This window comes from Schistocerca gregaria, chromosome 1 (genome assembly GCF_023897955.1).
Source record: "Schistocerca gregaria isolate iqSchGreg1 chromosome 1, iqSchGreg1.2, whole genome shotgun sequence".
Taxonomy (NCBI): Eukaryota; Metazoa; Arthropoda; class Insecta; order Orthoptera; family Acrididae; genus Schistocerca; species Schistocerca gregaria.
Genome location: NC_064920.1, coordinates 1,072,479,387 through 1,072,501,837, shown reverse-complemented (window position 1 = coordinate 1,072,501,837; position 22,451 = coordinate 1,072,479,387). Strand labels below are relative to the sequence as shown.

Below are 22,451 nucleotides of genomic sequence, written 5' to 3'. Positions count from 1 at the left end.
GTTAAAAGATCCCGTCAAACATACATATGATGCCATGGACCTGCAACCCTCACAACACACAACTACAAGGTAAGTAGGCCTATATCCAAAGGAGTTGTGGACATGTGATCTACTATATTAGTGCGGTCTCGAATTAATACCATTAAAATAAAATTACTAGATCTAGTAGTGACCATACGAACCCCATAAAACGTTTATTTGACTTGTAGGGACATACATTCTGTAAACAATCTCTATCCTACTGTTTAAATTCCACACAGACGTCTATAAAAGTTAAAGACCCGTGTTCGACTACAGGTATGGCACACCGTTCTCGATTGTCAGGAAATTTCACTTTCTATCATCGTTATCCATTGTCCGGACGCTGATATGCCCAAAAGGAAGTAGCATATAATACAGTTGTGTCTACTCTATCACATTTAGCTTCTGTCAATAACAAAAAATCCTTATATTCGAATATAATGAAGTTCTACAGTGGAAGAATGTTCCAGTCGTCTCATTCCTATGTTGATGTGTCCGCTTGAACAATTGAGTTTTTTCACCGCAGGATTGCTCTTTGATGATGACAGATCTTATAATTGCCTCTTGAGTATCAGCGACACACAAGAGTGTCGAGATGCCGTATCTCGTGGCACGGTATCGGTATCAGATCATCGCGGCCTGGGGACTGAGGCTCTTTATTCTGAAGTGCTCTGGCTACTTGGTTTTTCATCGAGCACTGAGCGAATCGTCTATCAAGTCTGGGGAAAACCTCCGCATCCTTGGTCAAGAACAATGGTCATCATCGCGCATTTTGAATACAAATACGGAAATTCAAGATAGGGAAAAAAACCATTTCTTTGGATAATCATCAGCAGCAGCAGCACAAAGAGCAGCAGCAGCTATTTGGCATCAATTGCTAAAAAAAGCCGCCCTCTCGGGTTTCCCATACATTATGGTCTGCAGCTGTGCTCCTGTTTCCTTATGGCATTCGTCCTCCTTCAATTAGGCCCATCATTCCGTCCTAGTTTACACAGATAATCAGCTCTTACACCTAGCAAATCACCCATGTCAACACAAACTATAAGAACCTGTCCACTTCTGTCTCTACTCAGCGAAAAATCCTACAATCGGGAATTGGCTTCCAGACAGTTGCACTCATCTCATCGCATCCTTTGTGAGTGATGTCCATCCTCTGTAACTACAAACAAAACCAACTCCCGCATCTGCCACCCAGTTGTGCTGCAAGAATTCGTCTTCTCACTACAACTTTGTCTTCTATAGACAGTCCACTCTGCCGGCCGCGGTGGCCGAGTGGTTCTAGGCGCTACAGTCAGGAACCGCGCGACCGCTACGGTCGTAGGTTCGAATCCTGTGTCGGGCATGGATGTGTGTGATGTTCTTAGGTTAGTTGGGTTTAAGTAGTTCTAAGTTCTAGGGGACTGATGACTTTAGAAGTTAAGTCCCAAGGTGCTCAGAGCCATTTGAACCATTTGAACATTACACTCTACAAACCAACCCCTCCCTTATACACCCTTCAGTAAGCTGACGACGTCGCTCACCTAGCTGCCCTAGTTCCAGAAACCATTTCCATTCGTATCAACAATCAGTCCTATTCCATCTCAATAATTTGGCCTCCTTGTATAACAGTGGTACCCATTCATCAATGCTGTAAAAATCTACATAATAATAATTATGTTCATATAATGAGCTTTACTGGTTCAGGCACATTCTACTAGTATTTTTTAGTACAACGAGTTTCGGTCCATGCTGCCATCATCAGGTGCTTTATGTTAAATGCACAGTATTCTGCAATGTGATGACGATTATTTTCTGGGTGTGCCATACTTCAGATTAATGGGCGTGTAACTGAAATTCACCTGATGATGACAGCAAGCTGCCAAAAGGTGTCGTGCTAATAAATATTGGTAAAATGTGTCTGAAGCAGTAAAATATAATTCATAAATTTACATAACAATCTCTGACCTCATTCAGTTCAATACAACACGGATAAACTAAAAAATAATTATACGACAAACTACTCAAGCTTTCCGACCCTCCCCCCCCCCCCCTCCTCACCCCTCAGTCCACCAACCATCCCGCGATTCCCTTCTCACTTTTCACAGCCTTCAAATTTCTCTAAATAAACAATGAAATTCTTCGGAGTAACATCCAATCACAAGTTAACTTCGAACCCCCATCCACTATCCAGAATAAATCCAATAATACTCTAAAACTGTTAACCGGCGTAACATTGGTATTGAATCCTACGACCGAGGCGCAAACCAAAAAGACGTTCGTCTGCTCCATCCTCACGCAAGTAAGCGTTGCATTGATCTCGGTCCCTCCCAAATTTTACCATTCCTTGGAAATCCTTGAATATCCTGCACTTCACTTCACTTTCAATATCTGATTACCTTCATCATCCACATTCTTTATTAACTGCCTTCTTTAGTGCAGACCGCAAGGGAACGATGCGGGAGACCCGCGCCGCCGTACTAGGCAAGGTCCGAATGGAGGAGGTTTGTCGTGTCCTTCCTCCGACAGTAATGGTCGTGAATGATGATGATGATGAAGACGAACTCCGTCCAAGATAATAATGCGTTCTGTTGCCAAGACGTTTTCAGTGTATTTGTCATTGATTCGCCCCTGGACAGTTACGTAGAAATTGGTGTGATGTTTTCTTATTACCATTACGATTACGTCTTAAAGCTGTTTCAATAAAACAAACATTATTAACATTCTACATCTTTATACTTCATGCCTACATACACTACTGGCCATCAAAATTGCTACACCAAGAAGAAATGCAGATGATAAACGGGTATTCATTGTACAAATATACTATACTAGAACTGACATGTGATTACATTTTCACGCAATTTGGGTGCATAGATCCTGACAATTCAGTACCCAGAACAACCACCTCTGGCCGTAATAATGGCCTTGTTACGACTGAGCATTGAATCAAACAGAGCTTGGATGGCATGTACAGGTACAATTGCCCATGCAGCTTCAACACGGTACCACAGTTCATCAAGAGTAGTGACTGGCGCATTGTGACGGGCCAGTTGCTCGGCCAACATTGACCAGACGTTTTCAGTTGCGAGAGATCTGGAGAATGTGTTTGGCCCGGGCAGCAGCCGAAATTTCCTGTATCCAGAAAGGCCCGTACAGGACCTGCAACAAGCGGACGTGCATTATTCTGCTGAAATGTAGGATTTTGCATGGATTGAATTAAGAGTCGAGCCACGGGTCGTAATACATCTTAAATGTAACGTCCACTGTTCAAAGTGCCGGCAATGCGAACAAGAGGTGACCGCGACGTGTAACCAATGGCACTTCATACCATCACGCCGGGTGATACGCCAGTATGGCGATGACGAACACACGCTTCCAATCTGCGTTCACCGAGATGTCGCCAAACACGGATGCGACTATCATGACGCTGTAAACAGAACCTGGATTCATCCGAAAAAAATGACGTTTTGCCATTCGTGCACCCAGGTTCTACATCTACATCCATACTCCGCAAGCCACATGACGGTGTGTGGCGGAGGGTACCCTGAGTAGGAAGGAGCAATATACTGCTTGACTCTTCGGTAAAGGTATTTCTCGAAACTTTAACAAAAGCCCGTACCGAGCTACTGAGCGTCTCTAATGCAGAGTCTTCCACTGGAGTTTATCTATCATCTCCGTAACGCTTTCGCGATTACTAAATGATCCTGTAACGAAGCGCGCTGCTCTCCGTTGGGTCTTCTCTATCTCTTCTATCAACCCTATCTGGTACGGATCCCACACTGTTGAGCAGTATTCAAGCAGTGGGCGAACAAACGTACTGTAACCTACTTCCTTTGTTTTCGGATTGCATTTCCTTAGGATTCTTCCAATGAATCTCAGTCTGGCATCTGCTTTACCGACGATCAACTTTATATGATCATTCCATTTTAAATCACTCCTAATGCGTACTCCCAGATAATTTGTGCAATTAACTGCTTCCAGTTGCTGACCTGCTATTTTGTAGCTAAATGATAAGGGATCTATCTTTCTATGTATTCGCAGCACATTACACTTGTCTACATTGAGATTCAATTGCCATTCCCTGCACCATGCGTCAATTCGCTGCAGGTCCTCCTGCATTTCAGTACAATTTTTCATTGTTCCAACCTCTCGATACACCACAGCATCATCTGCAAAAAACCTCAGTGAACTTCCGATGTCATTCACCAGGTCATTTATGTATATTGTGAATAGCAACGGTCCTATGACACTCCCCTGCGGCACACCTGAAATCACTCTTACTTCGGAAGACTTCTCTCCATTGAGAATGACATGCTGCGTTCTGTTATCTAGGAACTCCTCAATCCAATCACACAATTGGTCTGATAGTCCGTATGCACTTACTTTGTTCATTAAACGACTGTGGGGAACTGTGTCAAACGCCTTGCGTAAGTCAAGAAACACGGCATCTACCTGTGAATCCGTGTCTATGGCCCTCTGAGTCTCGTGGACGAATAGCGCCAGCTGAGTTTCACACGACCGTCTTTTTCGAAACCCATGCTGATTCCTACAGAGTAAATTCCTAGTCTCCAGAAAAGTCATTATACTCGAACATAATACGCGTTCCAAAATTCTACAGCTGATCGACTTTAGAGATATAGGTATATAGTTCTGCACATCTGTTCGACGTCCCTTCTTGAAAACGGGGATGACCTGTTCCCTTTTCCAATCCTTTGGAACGTTTCGCTCTTCTAGAGATCTACGGTACACCGCTGCAAGAAGGGGGCAGAGTTCCTTCGCGTACTCTGTGTAAAATCGAACTGGTATCCCATCAGGTCCAGCGGACTTTCCTCTTTTGAGCGATTTTAATTGTTTCTGTATCCCTCTGTCGTCTATTTCGATATCTACCATTTTGTCATCTGTGCGACAATCTAGAGAAGGAACTGCAGTGCAGTCTTTCTTCCTCTGTGAAACAGCTTTGGAAGAAGACATTTAGTATTTCGGCCTTTAGTCTGTCATCCTCTGTTTCAGTACCATTTTGGTCACAGAGTGTCTGGACATTTTGGTTTGATCCACCTACCGCTTTGACATAAGACCAAAAATTCTTAGGATTTTCTGCCAAGTCAGTACATAGAACTTTACTTTCGAATTCATTGAACGCCTCTCGCATAGCCCTCCTCACACTACATTTTGCTTCGCGTAATTTTTGTTTGTCTGTAAGGCTTTGGCTATGTTTATGTTTGCTGTGAAGTTCCCTTTGCTTCCGCAGCAGTTTTCTAACTCGGTTGTTGCACCACGGTGGCTCTTTTCCATCTTTTACGATCTTGCTTGGCATATACTCATCTAACGCATATTGTACGATGGTTTTGAACTTTGTCCACTGATCCTCAACACTATCTGTACTTGAGACAAAACTTTTGTGTTGAGCCATCAAGTACTCTGAAATCTGCTTTTTGTCACTTTTGCTAAACAGAAAAATCTTCCTACCTTTTTTAATATTTCTATTTAAGGCTGAAATCATCGATGCAGTAACCTCTTTATGATCGCTGATTGCCTGTTCTGCATTAACTGATTCAAATAGTTCGGGTCTGTTTGTCACCAGAATGTCTAATATGTTATCGCCACGAGTCGGTTCTCTGTTTAACTGCTCAAGGTAGTTTTCAGATAAAGCACTTTAAAAAATTTCACTGGATTCTTTTTCCCTGCCGCCCGTTATGAACGTTTGAGTCTCCCAGTCTATATCCGGTAAACTAAAATCTCTGGGGAAATCTACTCGAAATATTTTGCAAATTATTCTTCAGGTGCTCAGCCACAATACCTGCTGAGCCCGGGGGCCTATAGAGACATCCAATTACCATGTCTGAGCCTGCTTTAACAGTGAGCTTCACCCAAATCATTTCACAATTCTGATTTCCGTGAATTTCCTTCGATACTATTGCACTTCTTATCGCTATAAACACGCCTCCCCCTTCACTGTCCAGCCTGTCTCTGCGGTATACATTCCAATCTGAGTTTAGGATTTCATTACTGTTTACGTCTGATTTCAGCCAACTTTCTGTCCCCAGTACTATATGGGCGTTGTGACCGTTTATTAATGAGAACAGTTCTGGGACATTTCTATAGACGCTCCTGCAGTTTACTATTAACACATTAATATTGTTATTCCCTGTTGCATTTTGCCTACTCCTACCTTGCCGCGTCTCAGGAGGCGTCTTGTCGGGCCTCTGGAGGGAATTCTCTAACCTAAAAAAACCCCATGTGCACTCCACACGTACTCCGCAACCCTTGTAGCCGCTTCCGGCGTGTAGTGCACGCCTGACCTATTCAGGGGGACCCTACATTTCTCCACCCGATAGCGGAGGTCGAGAAATTTGCACCCCAGCTCTCCGCAGAATCGTATGAGCCTCTGGTTTAAGCCTTCCACTCTGCTCCAAACCAGAGGACCGCGATCGATTCTGGGGACGATACTACAAATAGTTAGCTCTGATTCCACCCCGCGAGCGAGGCTTTCCGCCTTCACCAATTCCGCCAACCGCCTGTACGAACTGAGGATGACGTCTGAACCCAGACGGCAGGAGTCATGGGTGCCGACATGAGCAACAATTTGCAGTCGGGTGCACCCAGTGCTCTCTATCGCCGCCAGTAGGGCCTCCTCCACATCTCGGATGAGACCCCCCGGCAAGCAGACAGAGTGAACACTGGCCTTCTTCCCCGACCTTTCCGCTTGAGTACACCATCGCAGGCGCTCCTGTCTGTGATGCAGCGTCAAGGGTAACCTCAGCCAAGGTCTCCAAGCTGATAGTCCATGCTGCTGCAAACGTCGTCGAACTGTTCGTGCAGATGGTTGTAGTCTTGCAAACGTCCCCATCTGTTGACTCAGGGATCGAGAAGTGTCTGCACGATCCGTTACAGCCATGCGGATACGATGCCTGCCAACTCGACTGCTAGTGATACGAGGCCGTTGGGATTCAGAACAGCGTTTCGTATTACACCCATGAACTCACCGATTCCATATTCTGCTAACAGTCATTGGATCTCGACCAACGCGAGCAGCAATGTCGCGATACGATAAACCGCAATCGCGATAGGCTACAATCCGACCTTTAACAAAGTCGGAAACATGATGGTACACATTTCTCCTCCTTACACGAGGCATCACAACAACGTTTCGCTAGCCAACGCCGGTCAACTGCTGTTTTTGTATGAGAAATCGGGTGGAAACGTTCCTCATGTCAGCACGTTGTAGGTGTCGCCACCGGCGCCAACCTTGTGTGAATGCTCTGAAAAGTTAACCATTTGCATGTCACAGCATCTTCTTCCTGTCAGTTAAATGTCGCGTCTGCAGCACGTAATCTTCGTGGTGTAGCAATTTTAATGGCCAGTAGTGTAGTTAGTTTTCAACGTAGTCACCTTGCGGTGAACACATTTCTCCCAATGAAATACCAGTTTGTTTCAAAACGTAGCTGTTGAATGTTTGGCTTTGTTGACGGAGCCATAACCTCCCCTCTGCTTGAATCGCTTCATCGCTATCAAATTGAAGTCCTCGAAGGTGTTCTTTAAGTTTTGGAAACAAATAAAAATCGGATGGGTCCATGCCAAGACCGTATGGAGGATGATCGATGAGAGTGAACCCAGGGCGCCGGATTGTTGCAGATGTCGGGGTCTCTCGTGTGACCTGGCACTGCCACACAGAAGGAAAAGGTACTCCACATGTGGACAAATTCTTCGAATTCGGAACTAGATTACAGCACGCTATTTCTTACTCACCGGCATTGTTACGTTACACGCCACCATGCTACACGCTCCAGTTGAGAGCCTTCTCGCGGCATAGGGCTGAAAATATGCAGACATTTGGAACAAAGATGTAGAATGTTAATAACGCCTGTTTTCTTTAAAGAGCGTTAAGAGATTTCACATCATATATTCGGAGGCATTACTTTTGAGCACTCTCTCGTCCATAACAAACTGTCGCTCAAATGGAAGAGCCACACAGATGTATTGTTTTAGCATCGTCGTGGCGCATAATTGTACACAGTATCTAGGAAGTAATCCAAATCGACCCCAGCTTGTAATTTAACATTGTACATGTCAAATAACAAAGAAAGCAGGTGTTGACAGATGTGAAAATTACCGAACCATCACTTGAATAAGTCACGGCTGCAAAATACTAACACGAATTCTTTACAGACGAATGGAAAAACTGGTAGAAGCCGACCTCGGGGAAGATCAGTTTGGATTCCGTAGAAATGTTGGAACACGTGACCCTACGACTTATCTTCGAAGATTAAGAAAAGGCAAATCGACGTTTCTAGCATTTGTATACTTAGAGAAAGCTTTCGACAACGTTGACTCGAGTACTGTCTTTCAAATTCTGAAGGAGGCAGGGGTAAAATACGGGGAGCGAAAGGCTATTTACAATTTGTACCGAAACCAGATGGCAGTCATAAGAGTCGAGGGACTTCAAAGGGAAGCAGTGGTTGGGAAGGGAGTGAGACAGGGTTGTAGCCTCTCCCCGACGTTATTCAATCTGTGTTTTGAGCAAGCAGTAAAGGAAACGAAAGAAAAATTCGGAGTAGATATTAAAATTCATGGAGAAGAAATAAAAACTTTGAGGTTCGGCAATGACATTGTAATTCTGTCAGAGACAGCAAAGGACTTGGAAGAGCGGTTGAATGGAATGGACAGTGTCTTGAAAGGAGGATATAAGATGAACATCAACAAAAGCAAAACTAGGATAATGGAATGTAGTCGAATTAAGTTGGGTGATGCTGAGGGAATTAGATTAGGAAATGAGACACTTAAAGCAGTGCAGGAGGTTTGCTATTTCGGGAGCAAAATAACTGATGATAGTCGAAGTAGAGAGGATATAAAATTTAGACTGGCAATGGCAAGGAAAGCGGTTCTAAGGAAGAGAAATTTATTAACATCGAGTATAGATTTAAATGTCAAGGACTCGTTTCTGAAAGTATTTGTATGGAGTGTAGCCATGTATGGAAGTGAAACATGGACGATAAATAGTTTGGACAAGAAGACAGTAGAAGCTTTCGAAATGTGGTTCTACAGAAGAATGCTGAAGATTAGGTGGGTAGGTCACATAACTAATGAGGAGGTATTGAATAGAATTGGCACAACTTGACTGGAAGAAGCGATCGGTTGGTAGGGCATGTTCTGAGGCAACAAGGGATCACCAAATTAGTATTCGAGGGCAGCGTGGAGGGTAAAAGTCGTAGAGGAGACCAAGAGATGACTTCACTAAGCAGATTCAGAAGGATGTGGGTTGCAGTACGTACTGGGAGATGAAGCAGTTTGCACAGGATAGAGTAGCATGGGGAGCTGCATCAAACCAGTCCCAGGACTGAAGACAACAACAAAGAAATACGTCAAATAGGCTTAGCTAAAACTTATAAACAGTAAACTAAAACAATTGAATGAATCTGCACATCATGACAAATTCTATTGTAAAAGAAAAATGATGAAAACAGAAAGTATAACATTGAACTAAATTTCAGTCGCTATTGGGAATATCGATCACATTAGAAATTTGCTACTTCGCGAATGTGTGCTCAGTTTAGTTTATTGGAGCACGTTTCCCTTTTAAACGTAGTTGCGCCAATAAAAATACCGATCTTAATGCCGTAAACCGAGCTGCAACGTTCGCCATTCATAATGCGTCAAGTGACGCGTATCTTATCAAACACACTTCTGAGGAGTACCAAGTGTCGCGCAACAGCAGCCGCTTACGTAAACATCTTGATAGCATAGTTTATGAAATCTCCGTCAATTATCTGATCTAAATGTGCCACTGATTTCACTCCTTCAGTAATCCAGCCTGTCAGATACTGAGAAGTACTACTTTACCTAATTGTAAATTCTGTATCGTTCTCTTTCATTTATCAGAATTTAATAGTATTTGAAAGAGGTTGTTTACGACAAGCTAAAACTGTGTATCAGAATGGAACTCAAACTGGGGACATTGCCTAATACAGGCAGCCTCTATCCAGTTGATCCATCGGAAGGCGTCTCACTGAAACTGACAGCTTCATCCAGTTTATCACATCTCATTTTAATCCTGTCTTCACTACTCTTAATTGCTGCGACACCACACAGTTTATGATGATGATGCTTGGTTTGTGGGGCGCTCAACTGCGCGGTTATCTGCGCCCGTACAAATTGCCAAACTTAGCTCAGTCAGAATTCGCCACTTTGATGAATAACGATGAAATGATGAGAACAACACAAACACGCAGTCATCTCGAGGCAGGTGAAAATCCCTGATCCCGCCGGGAATCGAACCCGGAACCCCGTGCTCGGGAAGCGAGAACGCGACCGCGAGCGGGGGAGCAAACAGTTTTAGTTCGTCATAAAAGCTAAAAGCAATGTGTCGTTTATCAAGGACCAATAATTTCTTCTAATGTTTATAGGGCTTAATACGAAAAAATTTACATTCCAGATTTTGGGGAAAATAATTCCACGTATCTTTTAGTAAAAATTAATGGCTTCTTGAAGATTAAGAACTGTAGATGTCTGACTTTCTCTCTCTCTCTCTCTCTCTCTCTCTTCTTCTTCTTCTTCTTCTTTTCTTCCTTTTTTTAGTTTGTCTCAAAGGGAAACTTTACAGCAGAAATCTACTTCTGTGATAACATTGAATGCTCATGAATTCTTCAGCAGATCTAGGCTCGTACAAAATTTTGTGCTGCTCCTTACGCAGATTTTCACGAAATAAGGCTAGAATTTTCCCAGGGGCATGCAGAATGCCCTTAATCGTATTGAGATATACAGGGCGAATGACCTAAAACTTGCACTGTAAATATTTCTGGAATGGAAGGCGGTATTAATAGGTGCATTTCACAGACGGGAATTTTAGTTAGGAACCCGTAGACGAGAGCCCGCCTTTGCAGCAAAAACAGTGGAGGATTATCAGTTTCGTATGTGTATTTATTCAAAGAAAGGTACTTATATTTCAATGGAACAGTGAGTGCCTGTTGACAGTACAAAAATCAAACTGGAGTAAATTAGAATGTCAACAGTGTTTGTTGCAAGATCTAGCGCAGGTACTGCCGGTCCGGCGCAAGTTATTATATGTCGCCAATAAATTGTATAGCTGGGGTGTCATGGTATTCGCAATTGCGAATACATTTCTTGTATTTCCTACAGTTGTAGATCGCAGCAGTGTCCGTTGCTTCCGACATGCATACATGTCTGAAGGACACGGCATAGTAGACTGTTGAACACAAGGTTACTAAATAATAAGGTTGGGCAGTAATCGCTCTGCTCTGCCATTGGCTGGCCTAGTGACGTCAGCGTGGAAGCAAGCGCTCACAAGCAGACGACACTGCATGCGCGTTTACGTCAAGTTTTTGGCGGAAGATTTTGTTTATACCAGAATTGAGATGTCTAAACTGTTTTTCTGCTGCTAAAATATTACAGTTAAAACTGATGAGTTATATTCTTTCGCAGATTATGCCTTACACATCGGTAAAATAACAGATCACAACGACACTGACATATACTTGAAATTCGAAACCTCGGCTCAAATAAATCAGAAACTATTCATTTAATCGCATTGTTGGTAAGAACAGCATTCCATCTTTCCAATGCCGCTATAGTATTCATCAAAGTATTATCTGTGTCTGAAAAAAAAACTTTCATCTGTACATGTGCTCTTATTATGATGTTTCTTACTTGGTGACAGCTTTTCCAGAGATCTCTTATGTAGTTCTCGTTTCTTATATCGTTTGTTTCTGTCTTCTGTTGCGGGTGACACATTGACAATCGCACTACTGCAAGGCAAATTGCACGAAGGAACTGCATCTGGCTTGAGCATTCTTTTTCGGGGCAAATTAAGCAATTCAGACTGTAAATCCCTTAAGTAATCCGTTTCTGCGAAATGTCGAGAGCATATTCGTGCATGCGCAACATTTATACTGTCTTTCCTACAACGTTTCCAAAACCATAGTTTTTGTAATGTTTCATTACGCGAGAAACTGTGATACATTTCACAGGACGAACCCTAAACTATAGAGTTGGCGAACACAATGATGATTCCGCTGTCCACTATCGCCAACTATTTCAGTTCCGAATCAAATATCAATTACAGCAAAAACCGTAACACTCCCGAATTCCGAATGTTTCCCCTGTTGACTGGGTACCTCAGAACAAGGAACTCAGAAATGCTCCTTCAGACACAACACAACACAACAACAACAATCACACACAATTCGAACTGTGTACTGTTTGGCACAGCTGCTTCCACCGTGACGTCATGCGCACAACTAAGAAAACACGTTGCTTTCTGCGCATCGCTTTCTGCGCCCCGCTGGTTGAACACAAACGACAGCAAATGCAGTATTGTATTTGAGTGTTCCATCTGAAGCCTTATAGACGCTGCCGATAGTGGCTAATATAGACAATGACGACGAGGGAACGAAGCCGTTTGTTTCACAGATGTAACAGCATGGCATAGCGTGTGATCGAGGGCTTGCTTCTCAGGTGAGATAAAATCTATTGCAATCTCTCTCTACCCTGCACCTCTCTCCCGAATAGAACAACAAACCTGCCATCACCCTCACTGACATATGAGAATTTCGTTTTAGTATTGAAACATTCGTAAAGGAGTCGTCTCATATTGAGAAGTACACTTGTCACGCAATTGATTCAACAATTACTCTATTGCAGCATCCAACATTCACAACTATGCCAATCTCATAATTCACACGATACAAAATCGCAGTATGCACTCACCGTAATCAGTATTTCATTTAGCACTATGATTTTGAATAAATGTAGCAACGACATTGCCACGTTGGTGACATATGTTCCCGCCCGATCACCATAGCTAAACAACGACGGCTCAGTTGGTACTTGATGAGTGACCGTAAAAAAATAAAAAATAAATAAAACTGTTAGTAAGGAGACAGAGTCACCGAAATGGCGTCCAAGTGAAAGACGAGGGCCTTGCAGTATCGTTATTCACACAGGTATGCAGACTACGGCTAAGTGAGCACGTAAATGAGAGGAATACTATTTCTTTCAGTAGTTCCGGTTATGTTCGAAAGAGTCAGTCTTTCTGTTACATTTTTTCTTAGCTGGAGGTCATTTTTCCAACTCTGCCCACGCAAAACAAACATTTTTTTTTTAAAGTTACAATAACCTCGCTGGTAACAAATGCCTCTATCGTATGTCTAACAGCGAGTATTTAGTCAAGGATTTCCTTGGAGTTTCTTATTTGCGGAATCTAAAACAGAAGCAGGGTGTGCAATATTTTTCATGTTCTCCCCCTATGTGTGCTTTTGCTGCAACGTTGGATCTGCTTTCTTTGTAAACACATAACTCTCTGATCTCGAATGTTTTTTTCTGGAAACATATCAATTCAGTTTTCCATATCTGAGAACCAACAGGAGAGTCTTTACTGAAACCGCTGTGCTTAGGTTGTAGTAAAACTGTTTATGCTGAGATAAAATGCACTAACCAATCTAGAATATTAAATGAGTGATTCCCAAGTTAAACACTCAAAACCCAGAAATCCACTACCAAATATCTATACGAAATGGGTAAACATCACCATATATAAATTCCGTATGTAATTACTATGATTATTACGGATTTCTTAAAAAGATAGGCAATGATGAATATTTATTTGTACTTTGTTTTCGTAATGAATATTCCACAGACGGTTTTGCATGAATTGCTCGATATACGATAGTATTTTCTTTGCTACTTGTTGTTATAGGTAAATCTATTTTCTTGTTCAGTACGTCTATGAAGTATGAGTTACCTGTGTGTCTATTCAGCATGGAGGTTGAATGTAATTGTAAAGTGAAGTGAAATAAGGAAAAATTATATCTATTCGACAGCAGAAAATCAACCAGTGTTCACATCATTTAAGAAAATGAAGCCACGCATCCCATAGACCAGTATATAAAGTTACATTTCAGAAACTAGCACGGACATGGATTTGCGAGCCTACAACTTTCGACAACAACGATGAACAATGACAGATAAATACTATGAAAACTGTTTATTTGAATTTTGCCGTTGATGCGAGGGTAATCCGAAAAGTAAGGTCTCCTATTTTTTTTATAAGTACCCAGAGCTCTTTATTTTTACAGTGGTTTACATCAGTTTAAAGCTTGAACATTTAGCTATTTTTCGACATAATCACCATTTCTGTCGATGCATTTTTGTAGACGCTGTGGCAGTTTTTATATGCCCATGTCATACCAGCTCGCCCCCATGCTGTTCAGAAACTGGCGTGATCGTTGCTTGGTCTCAGGTGTAAAGTGGTATGCACAGGTTTCGTCATCCCCGACAACTGAGTCCAAAACATTGTCCTGTTCGACTGTAGGGTGGTGAAGAAGTGCGCGGGAAGCATCAAATCGTTGCCGCATGTGGTCCTCAGTCAGTATGCGTGGCACCCATCTTGCGCACACCTTCCGGCAGTTCAATGTTTCCCTTAAAATTCTGTGAGTGGTGCGTCGGGAAACCTCATGAACCAACCTGCAGAGCTCATCCAGGGTGATCCGTTTATCTTCACGCATGCTTTGCTCAACCTTCAACACTGTCTCCTCAAAAATTGACGGTCTCCAGCTCCTTTGTTCGTCATGAATTTCGGTCCGACCAGCTGCAAACTCTCTACACCACTTGCGAACATTTTTGACATCCATGCACGACTCACCATACACTTCCGTCAATTGGCGATGGATTGCAATCGGCGCAGTGCCCTTGGCGTTCAAAAACCGAATAACTGCGCGCAATTCGCACTTGGCGGTAATATCCAACGGTAGCTCCATTCTCAACGGCTGCCAAGCCAAGACTGAGCGCCTCAGCGCGGCGTTCTTATGTTTACAATAGCGCGTGAAGCACTCTTCATAACAGTGTGACCAACTGCCACACAAACAGAATTCTGTACTTATAAAAAAAAAACATGGAGACCTTACTTTTGGGATTACCCTCGTACCTCTCTCTGCAGTGTGTCACCAACTCAACATTTCAAGTACTGTGAAATTGTGACCAGCTACACAAATTTAAACTTACTTCAAAATTAATTAATCGACTTTGGTTTATAAGAGGGTGGTGAAACAGAGGGTCAGGGCGTTGTCTCAGAACAGTGAACCTGAACTGTGACAATGTCATTTGACACGAACGACACACCGGTTTACTCTTTCTCGCTACAAAAGTAAATTTCACTCACCAGTCTTTATTAAACATGGTCTTCTCTGCTCCATGTTTATGCTTCTTAGGAAACATCACAATCGTTATCACATCAGCAATAATCACAATTTTACTAAAGCAATGCCACTGTACAGAGAACCATCATCACGTTACTCGCTACATGAGTGACTGATTACTACTAACGGCTGTGTACAGCATTATCAAAGTGTCAATAGTGCGTGGAAGAGCATTGCCAAGTCGATAAGAGCCGCACTAGGTCGAGGCAAGAGTCTCGCGTGGCCCAGGAGTCGCGTTGTGGCCACTACTGGTGTTGTTGTTGTTGTTGTGGTCTTCAGTCCAGAGGCTGGTTTGATGCAGCTCTCCATACTGCTCTACCCTGTGCAAGATTCTTCAACCCCCAGTACCTACTGCAACCTACAGCCTTCTGAATTTGTTTAGTGTATTCATCTCTTGGTCTCCCTCTACGATTTTTATCCTCCGCACTGCCCTCCAATACTAAATTTGTGATCCCTTGATGTCCCAGAACATGTCCTACCAACCGAGCCCTTCTTCTGGTCAAGTTGTGCCACAAACTTCTCTTTTCCCCAATCCTATTCAATACTTCCTCATTAGTTATGTGATCTACCCATTTAATCTTCAGCATTCTTCTGTGGCACCACATTTCGAAAGCTTCTATTCTTCTCTTGTCCAAACTAGTTATCGACCATGTTTCACTTCCATACATGGCTACACTCCATACAAATACTTTCAGAAACGAATTCCTGACACTTAAATCTATACTCGATGTTAACAAATTTCTCTTCTTCAGAAACGCTTTCCTTGCCATTGCCAGTCTACATTTTATATCCTCTCTATTTCGACCATCATCAGTTTTTTTGCTCCCCAAATAGCAAAACTCCTTTACTACATTAAGTATTTCATTTCCTAATCTAATTCCCTCAGCATCACCCGACTTAATTCGACTATATTCCATTATCCTCGTTTTGCTTTTGTTGACGTTCATCTTATATCCTGCTTTCAAAACACTGTCCATTCCGTACAGCTGCTCTTCCAAGTCCTTTGCTGTCTCTGACAGAATTACAATGTCATCGGCGAACCTCAAAGTTTTTATATCTTCTCCATGTATTATAATACCTACTCCGAATTTTTCTTTTGTTTCCTTTAGTGCTTGCTCAATATACAGATTGAATAACATCGGGGAGAGGCTACAAGCCTATCTCACTCCCTTCCCAACCACTGCCTCCCTTTCACGTCCCTCGACTCTTATAACCGCCGTCTGGTTTCTGTACAAATTTTAAATAGCCTTTCGCTCCCTGTATTTTACCCCTGCCACCTTCAGAATTTGAAAGGGAGTATTCCAGTCAACATTGTCAAAAGTTTTCTCTAAGTCTACAAATGCTAGAAACGAAGATTTTCCTTTCCCTAATCTATCTTCTAAGATACGTTGTAGGGTCAGTGTTGCGTCCCGTGTTCCAATATTTCTACGGAATCCAAACTGATCTACCCCGAGGTCGGCTTCTACCAGTTTTTCTGTTCGTCTGTAAAGAATTCGCGTTAGTGTTTTACAGCCGTGACTTATTAAGCTGATAGTTCGGTAATTTTCACATCTGTCAACACCTGTTTTGTTTGGGATTGGAATTATTATGTTCTTCTGGAAGTCTGAGGGTATTTTGCCTGTCTTATACATCTTGCTCACCAGATGGTAGACTTTTGTCACGACTGGCTCTCCCAAGGCTATCAGTAGCTCTAATGAAATGTTGTCTACTCCCGGGTCCTTGTCTCGACTTAGGTCTTTCAGTGCTCTGTCAAACTATTCACGCAGTATTATACTGGTATACAAGTTTTATTAGAACGGCGCTTTATGTCGTATCCTGCCCGTAAAATATACTTGTGCCAGCGTCTATTTCGAATTTCATTGCATCGTGCTCACAAAACTTTGACGACCTCCAGACCTTTTCTTCAATGCAGAAACCACTCGCAGTGAGGAGTAACTGGGCAGGAAGAGGGATTACACATTAGAATACCGGGAGATTTTGGTTAGGTTAGGTTAGTGTTGTTTAACGTCCCGTCGACAACGTAGTCATTAGAGACGGAGCGCAAGCTCGGGTTAGGGAAGGATGCGGAAGGAAATCGGCCGTGCCCTTTCAAAGGAACCATCCCGGCATTTGCCTGAAACGATTTAGGGAAATCACGGAAAACCTAAATCAGGATGGCTGGAGACGGGATTGAACTGTCGTCCTCCCGAATGCGAGTCCAGTGTGCTAACCACTGCGCCACCTCGCTCGGTAAGTGTATGGAGATAATGGCATTGAACAGAGCACAACAAGGAAATGGTTTCTCGTTTTAAGGAGGATCGTTTTGACGTTAATGATTCTCCACGTTCAGGAAGATGTTCAGGGTTTGATGAAGATCATTTAAACGCATTAAACCATAACAATCGACGTCAGTGTACTCGAGAACTGACAAACATGACGAACTATGATCATTCCAGACTCGTCGGTATTTGCACACAACGTGTAAGGTTCAAAAATCGGATGTGAGCGTACCGCATTCTCTAAGCCAAAATCACAAAAATCTGTGGGTGGCATTATGTGCAACTCTAATTACTCGTCATCAATTTGCTCGTCAACAACACCGACCGTTCCTATGCTGTATCATTACTGGTGACGGGAAATGGTGTATTTATACTAACATAAGAAAAAGAAGTAATCGTTGAGCCCAAGTTAAGCAGCAACTAGCAAGATAAGGTCCTACGCACATCCACAGAAGACATTGTTATGCGTCTGGCGAAACAGCGGAAGTGTGGTGTGCAACGAATTGCTTCCCGAGATGCAACCATCACTGCTGACATTTATTGTCAACAACTGAGACGCCTCGCAAATGCAATCCAAGAACAACGACCAGGCAGACTACGTAAAGTGATGCTGCTCCACGATAATGCCTGCCCACATTCTGCTAGACTGACCGAAAGGGTTGATAGGAGTTGGGTTGGAAAGTCACTGCATACCCACCTTATTCACCTGTTCTTGAGCCCTCATATTTTCAGATTTTCTGCTCTCTGTCGGAAAACCTTCAAGGGACTTCCATTCTAGACGAAAATGCGCTCCGAACATGGGTCGATGAGTTCCATGTATCAAAACCAACTGATTTTTACAGTCGCAGAGTCGAAAAGTTACCCCAGCGTTGGCAGACTGTTGTAAACACTCAAGGTGAATATAATATAGATGACTTGAGCCTCTGTTACGTTATCTATTGTTTTTATTAAAACAAACGAACAAACACCGTCCTAACAGGCATTAAAGGCCCAACGGTACCGACCGGCTGCAGTATCATCCTCAGCTCTCAGGCGTCTCCAGATGCGGATACGGAGGGGCATGTGGTCAGCAAACCAGTCTCCCGGCTGTTGTCAGTTTTCGCGACCGTTACTTTCATTAAGCTTACGGAAAAACACTACGAACTAATGCAACAACTCAGTACTTTCTTTACCGTGTCACGTGCCAACAATGCCATCCGGCGGCATTCAAATTAAAGGAGGATAGTGGTCATTTTCTTTTGGCTCATAAGTAAGTATTTATCAGCAGTACTATCAGATTGTTCGCTGATGACAGTATTGTCTACAAGAACGTATTTTCTTCGAACGATTGTAAGAAAATACAAAAAGCCTTGGAAAAAACTTTCCACGTCTCCTAGAGAAGGAAAGCTCACTTTAAATGTGGCAGCATGTAAATAATAAGAAACTAGGAGGTGTGTGATTACTAGACTAGTGGTGAATATCTTGAGCAGAGCACATCGTTTAAGTATGCGGAGTCTGTAGTACGATGGGATATGAAAAGGGACAAGCATGTAGTCTGTGGTGGGGTAAAGAAAGATTATAGTTCAGCTATCCGTCGATGACGAGATCATTAGTAAAAGAAATCAAGCTTGAATTGGGGAATAATGGGTAGATAAATCAACAGTTCCCTAACAAAGGACCCAACCTAGCATTCACACAAAGCCATTGTGGAAAAAAATTAATCTGGATGGCCAATGGAGATGTGAACCGGCTCGTTTTCGAATATGAGTCCATTGTCTTAACACTGTGCCACATTGCTCAGGTGTGGTAGGGAAGAAGATTGGGAGACAGATCTTACGCTCTCAATAAGCGCAATCCAGCTGTTCAAAATGGTTCAAGTGGCTCTGAGCACTATGCGACTTATCTTCTGAGGTCATCAGTCGCCTAGAACTCAGAAGTAAGTAAACCTAACTAACCCAAGGACATCACGCACATCCATGCTCGAGGCAGGATTCGAACCTGCGACCGTAGCGGTCGCTCGGTTCCAGACTGTAGCGCCTAGAACCGCACGGCCACTCCGGCCGGCTACAATCCAGCTGTAAAGGAAACAAAGGACAATAATTCAGTGCAACCAAGTCCAGAGTATTGTTCCACTATTTCAAATCATCAAGTTGGTATGGCAGCAGACATCGACTGAATTCAGAGACGCGCTGCTAAGATCATAATAGGTCAGAGAATCCCATATGAAAATGTGACATGTGGTTGTGAGTCCTTGGAAGAAGACGATAACCTGTTGGGTAAAATCAAAGAACCGACATTCGAGAAACGATGGGCAACGGTTACGCTGCCGTCATCGTCTATCTGACGTAAGTATCTGAAAAATAAGGTTAAAGAGATCAGGGCTTGTAGAGAGGCGCGTACGCTGACGGATAAAAATCTCAACACCAAGAAGGAGTTGGGTTGGGTTGTTTGGGGAAGGAGACCAACTGCGAGGTAATCGGTCAAGAAGGAGTTGTGCGACATGAGCGAAAGTTGGTAAGCGTGTTTATATGAGTGGCGTTTCAAAAGTCCGTGCAAAGTCCGAAAGATGGCACCACCTGCTCGTATCGAGGTGATGTTTAGTTAGTAGCATCTTCGGAAAGAACGCACACCAAGTTTCAGCCATATTGGTCTATTTCTTTGTGTTTGGCATTCGTGTGACTCAAGGAAGTCGAGTGATTGTCAAAAAATTTCGTGTGGTGATTAAACATTACTTTATGAAAAGCAAAACGCCTCAGGAAACTAAAGAGAAACTTGGTAAACATTACGGTGACACTGCACCCTCGATTTGAAATGTTTGTAAGTGGTTTCAAAATTTTCGGAGTGACCATATGAGTACAAGTGATGCTGAACACTCTGGACGCCCTGTGGAGGTTACGACTCCAGAAATAATTGATAAAATCCATGATATGGTGATGGATGACAGAAGTGTTAAGGTGCGTGAGATTGCTAGTGCTATGGGCATCTCGGATGAATGGGTACATTATATTTTGCATAAACATTTGGACATGAGAAAGCTATCCGCAAGATGGGTTCCGCGACTGCTCACGCTTGACCAAAAACGGAATCGTGTAAAGTGTTTCAAGGATTGTTTGCAGCTGTTCAGGAAGACACCGCAGGACTTTAAGCGTCATTTCGTCACTGTGGATGAAACATAGATACATTACTATACTCCTGAGACCAAAAAAATCTAAACAATGGGTTACCAAAGGAGAGTCTGCACCTAAAAAGGCAAAGACCATTCCTTCGGCCGGAAAGGTTATGGCCACTGTCTTTTGGGATTCACAAGAGATAACCCTCCACGACTATCTGGAAAAAGGTAAAACCATTTCATCTGCATATTATCCATCGTTTTGGACCGTTTGAAAACCGAGCTGCAAGAAAAACGCCGGCGATTGGACCGGAAAAAAAGTCCTTTTCCATCACGACAATGCACCAGCACACACCTCAGCAGTTTTGGTAGGAGAATTAATAGAAATAGGATTCCAACTCGTTTCACATCCCCCGTATTCTCCAGACGAGGCTCCCTTGGACTACTATTTGTTCCCCAACTTGAAGAAATGGCTGGCGGGACAAAGATTTTATTCAAACGAGTAGGTGATTGCAACAACTAATAGGTATTTTGCAGATTTTGACAATTCCTGTTATTCGGAAGGGATCAACAAATTAGATCAGCGTTGGACGAAGTGAATAAGTCTAAAAGGAGACCATGTTGAAAAACAAAAATGTTTACCCCAAACACGTAAGTAGTTTTTATTTTTGTAAGGACTTTTCAAACGCCCCTCGTACATCTGTAAGATGAGGGCTATTCAAATTTCGCGGCAGTCGCATAAGAGTGGCCCTAGTAGAGCAATTATGAGAATGCAAAACAGGCTTTCTTTAAGCACACGGCTTAACCACCGTGAGAGTTAGTTGCCTATGAGATTGGGTGTGATGAGTTGATGTTAGTCAAGAATGCCATATCAACACCTTACTGAGTTTCAACGAGGTCGTGTGATAGGGCTGGATGTCCCTTCTGCGATACTGCAGGAAGTCTTGGCAGGAATGTAGCCATTGTACATGATTGCTGACAGCGGTGGTCACAAGAATGTACGGTCGCAAGAAGACCGGACCCCGGACGGTCACGTGACATTACCGGGAGGGAAGACCATCATGCTCGGAATACGGATCTACACATTGGCAATGACTTATCTCGCACTTACATTAACCTGTGATCACAATGTTAATCACTTAAATAGAGGGTGATCAAAAAGTCAGTATAAATTTGAAAACTTAATAAACCACGGAATAATGTAGACAGAGAGGTAAAAATTGACACACATGCTTGGAATGACATGGGGTTTTATTAGAACCAAAAAAAAAAAAACACCCCATATTGCTAGACTGCTAGACGGGTGAAAGATCTCTTGCACGCGTCGTTTGGTGATGATCGTGTGCTCAGCCGCCACTTTCGTCATGCTTGGCCTCCCAAGTCCCCAGACCTCAGTCCGTGCGATTATTGGCTTTGGGGTTACCTGAAGTCGCAAGTGTATCGTGATCGACCGACATCTCTAGGGATGCTGAAAGACAACATCCGACGCCAATGCCTCAACATAACTCCAGACATGCTTTACAGTGCTGTTCACAACATTATTCCTCAATTACAGCTATTGTAGAGGAATGATGGTGGACATATTGAGCATTTCCTGTAAAGAACATCATCTTTGCTTTGTCTTACTTTGTTATGCTAATTATTGTTATTCTGATCAGATGAAGCGCTATCTGTCGCACATTTTTGAACTTTTGTCTGTATTTGGTTCTAATAAAGCCCCATGTCATTCCAAGCATGTGTGTCAACTTTTACCTCTCTATCTACATTATTCCGTGATGTATTCAGTTTTCAAATTTATACTGACTTTTTGATCAACCGGTATGTATCTAGACAAATGTACGCCCAAAATTTCATTGTTTTGCTTTTCTTGTGTTGCATTTTTTCCATCGCTGTACATTT

General features: G+C 42.9%; 1 protein-coding gene across 4 annotated transcripts in view; it reads right to left on the bottom strand.

Moving 5' to 3' along the window:
* The window catches only part of LOC126314797 (putative inorganic phosphate cotransporter), a 239,165-nt gene that overhangs the window by 196,633 nt on the left and 20,081 nt on the right, over positions 1-22,451 (bottom strand). Inside the window, exon 1 of one of the 4 annotated variants that reach the window (XM_049992444.1) lies at positions 15,170-15,233. The exons of the other annotated variants lie outside the window; for them this stretch is intronic. Coding sequence (XP_049848401.1) covers positions 15,170-15,203 — 34 coding nt within the window. The 5' untranslated portion in view covers positions 15,204-15,233. Of the gene's footprint in view, positions 1-15,169; positions 15,234-22,451 lie in introns of those variants that run through there. 4 annotated transcript variants of the gene reach the window in all.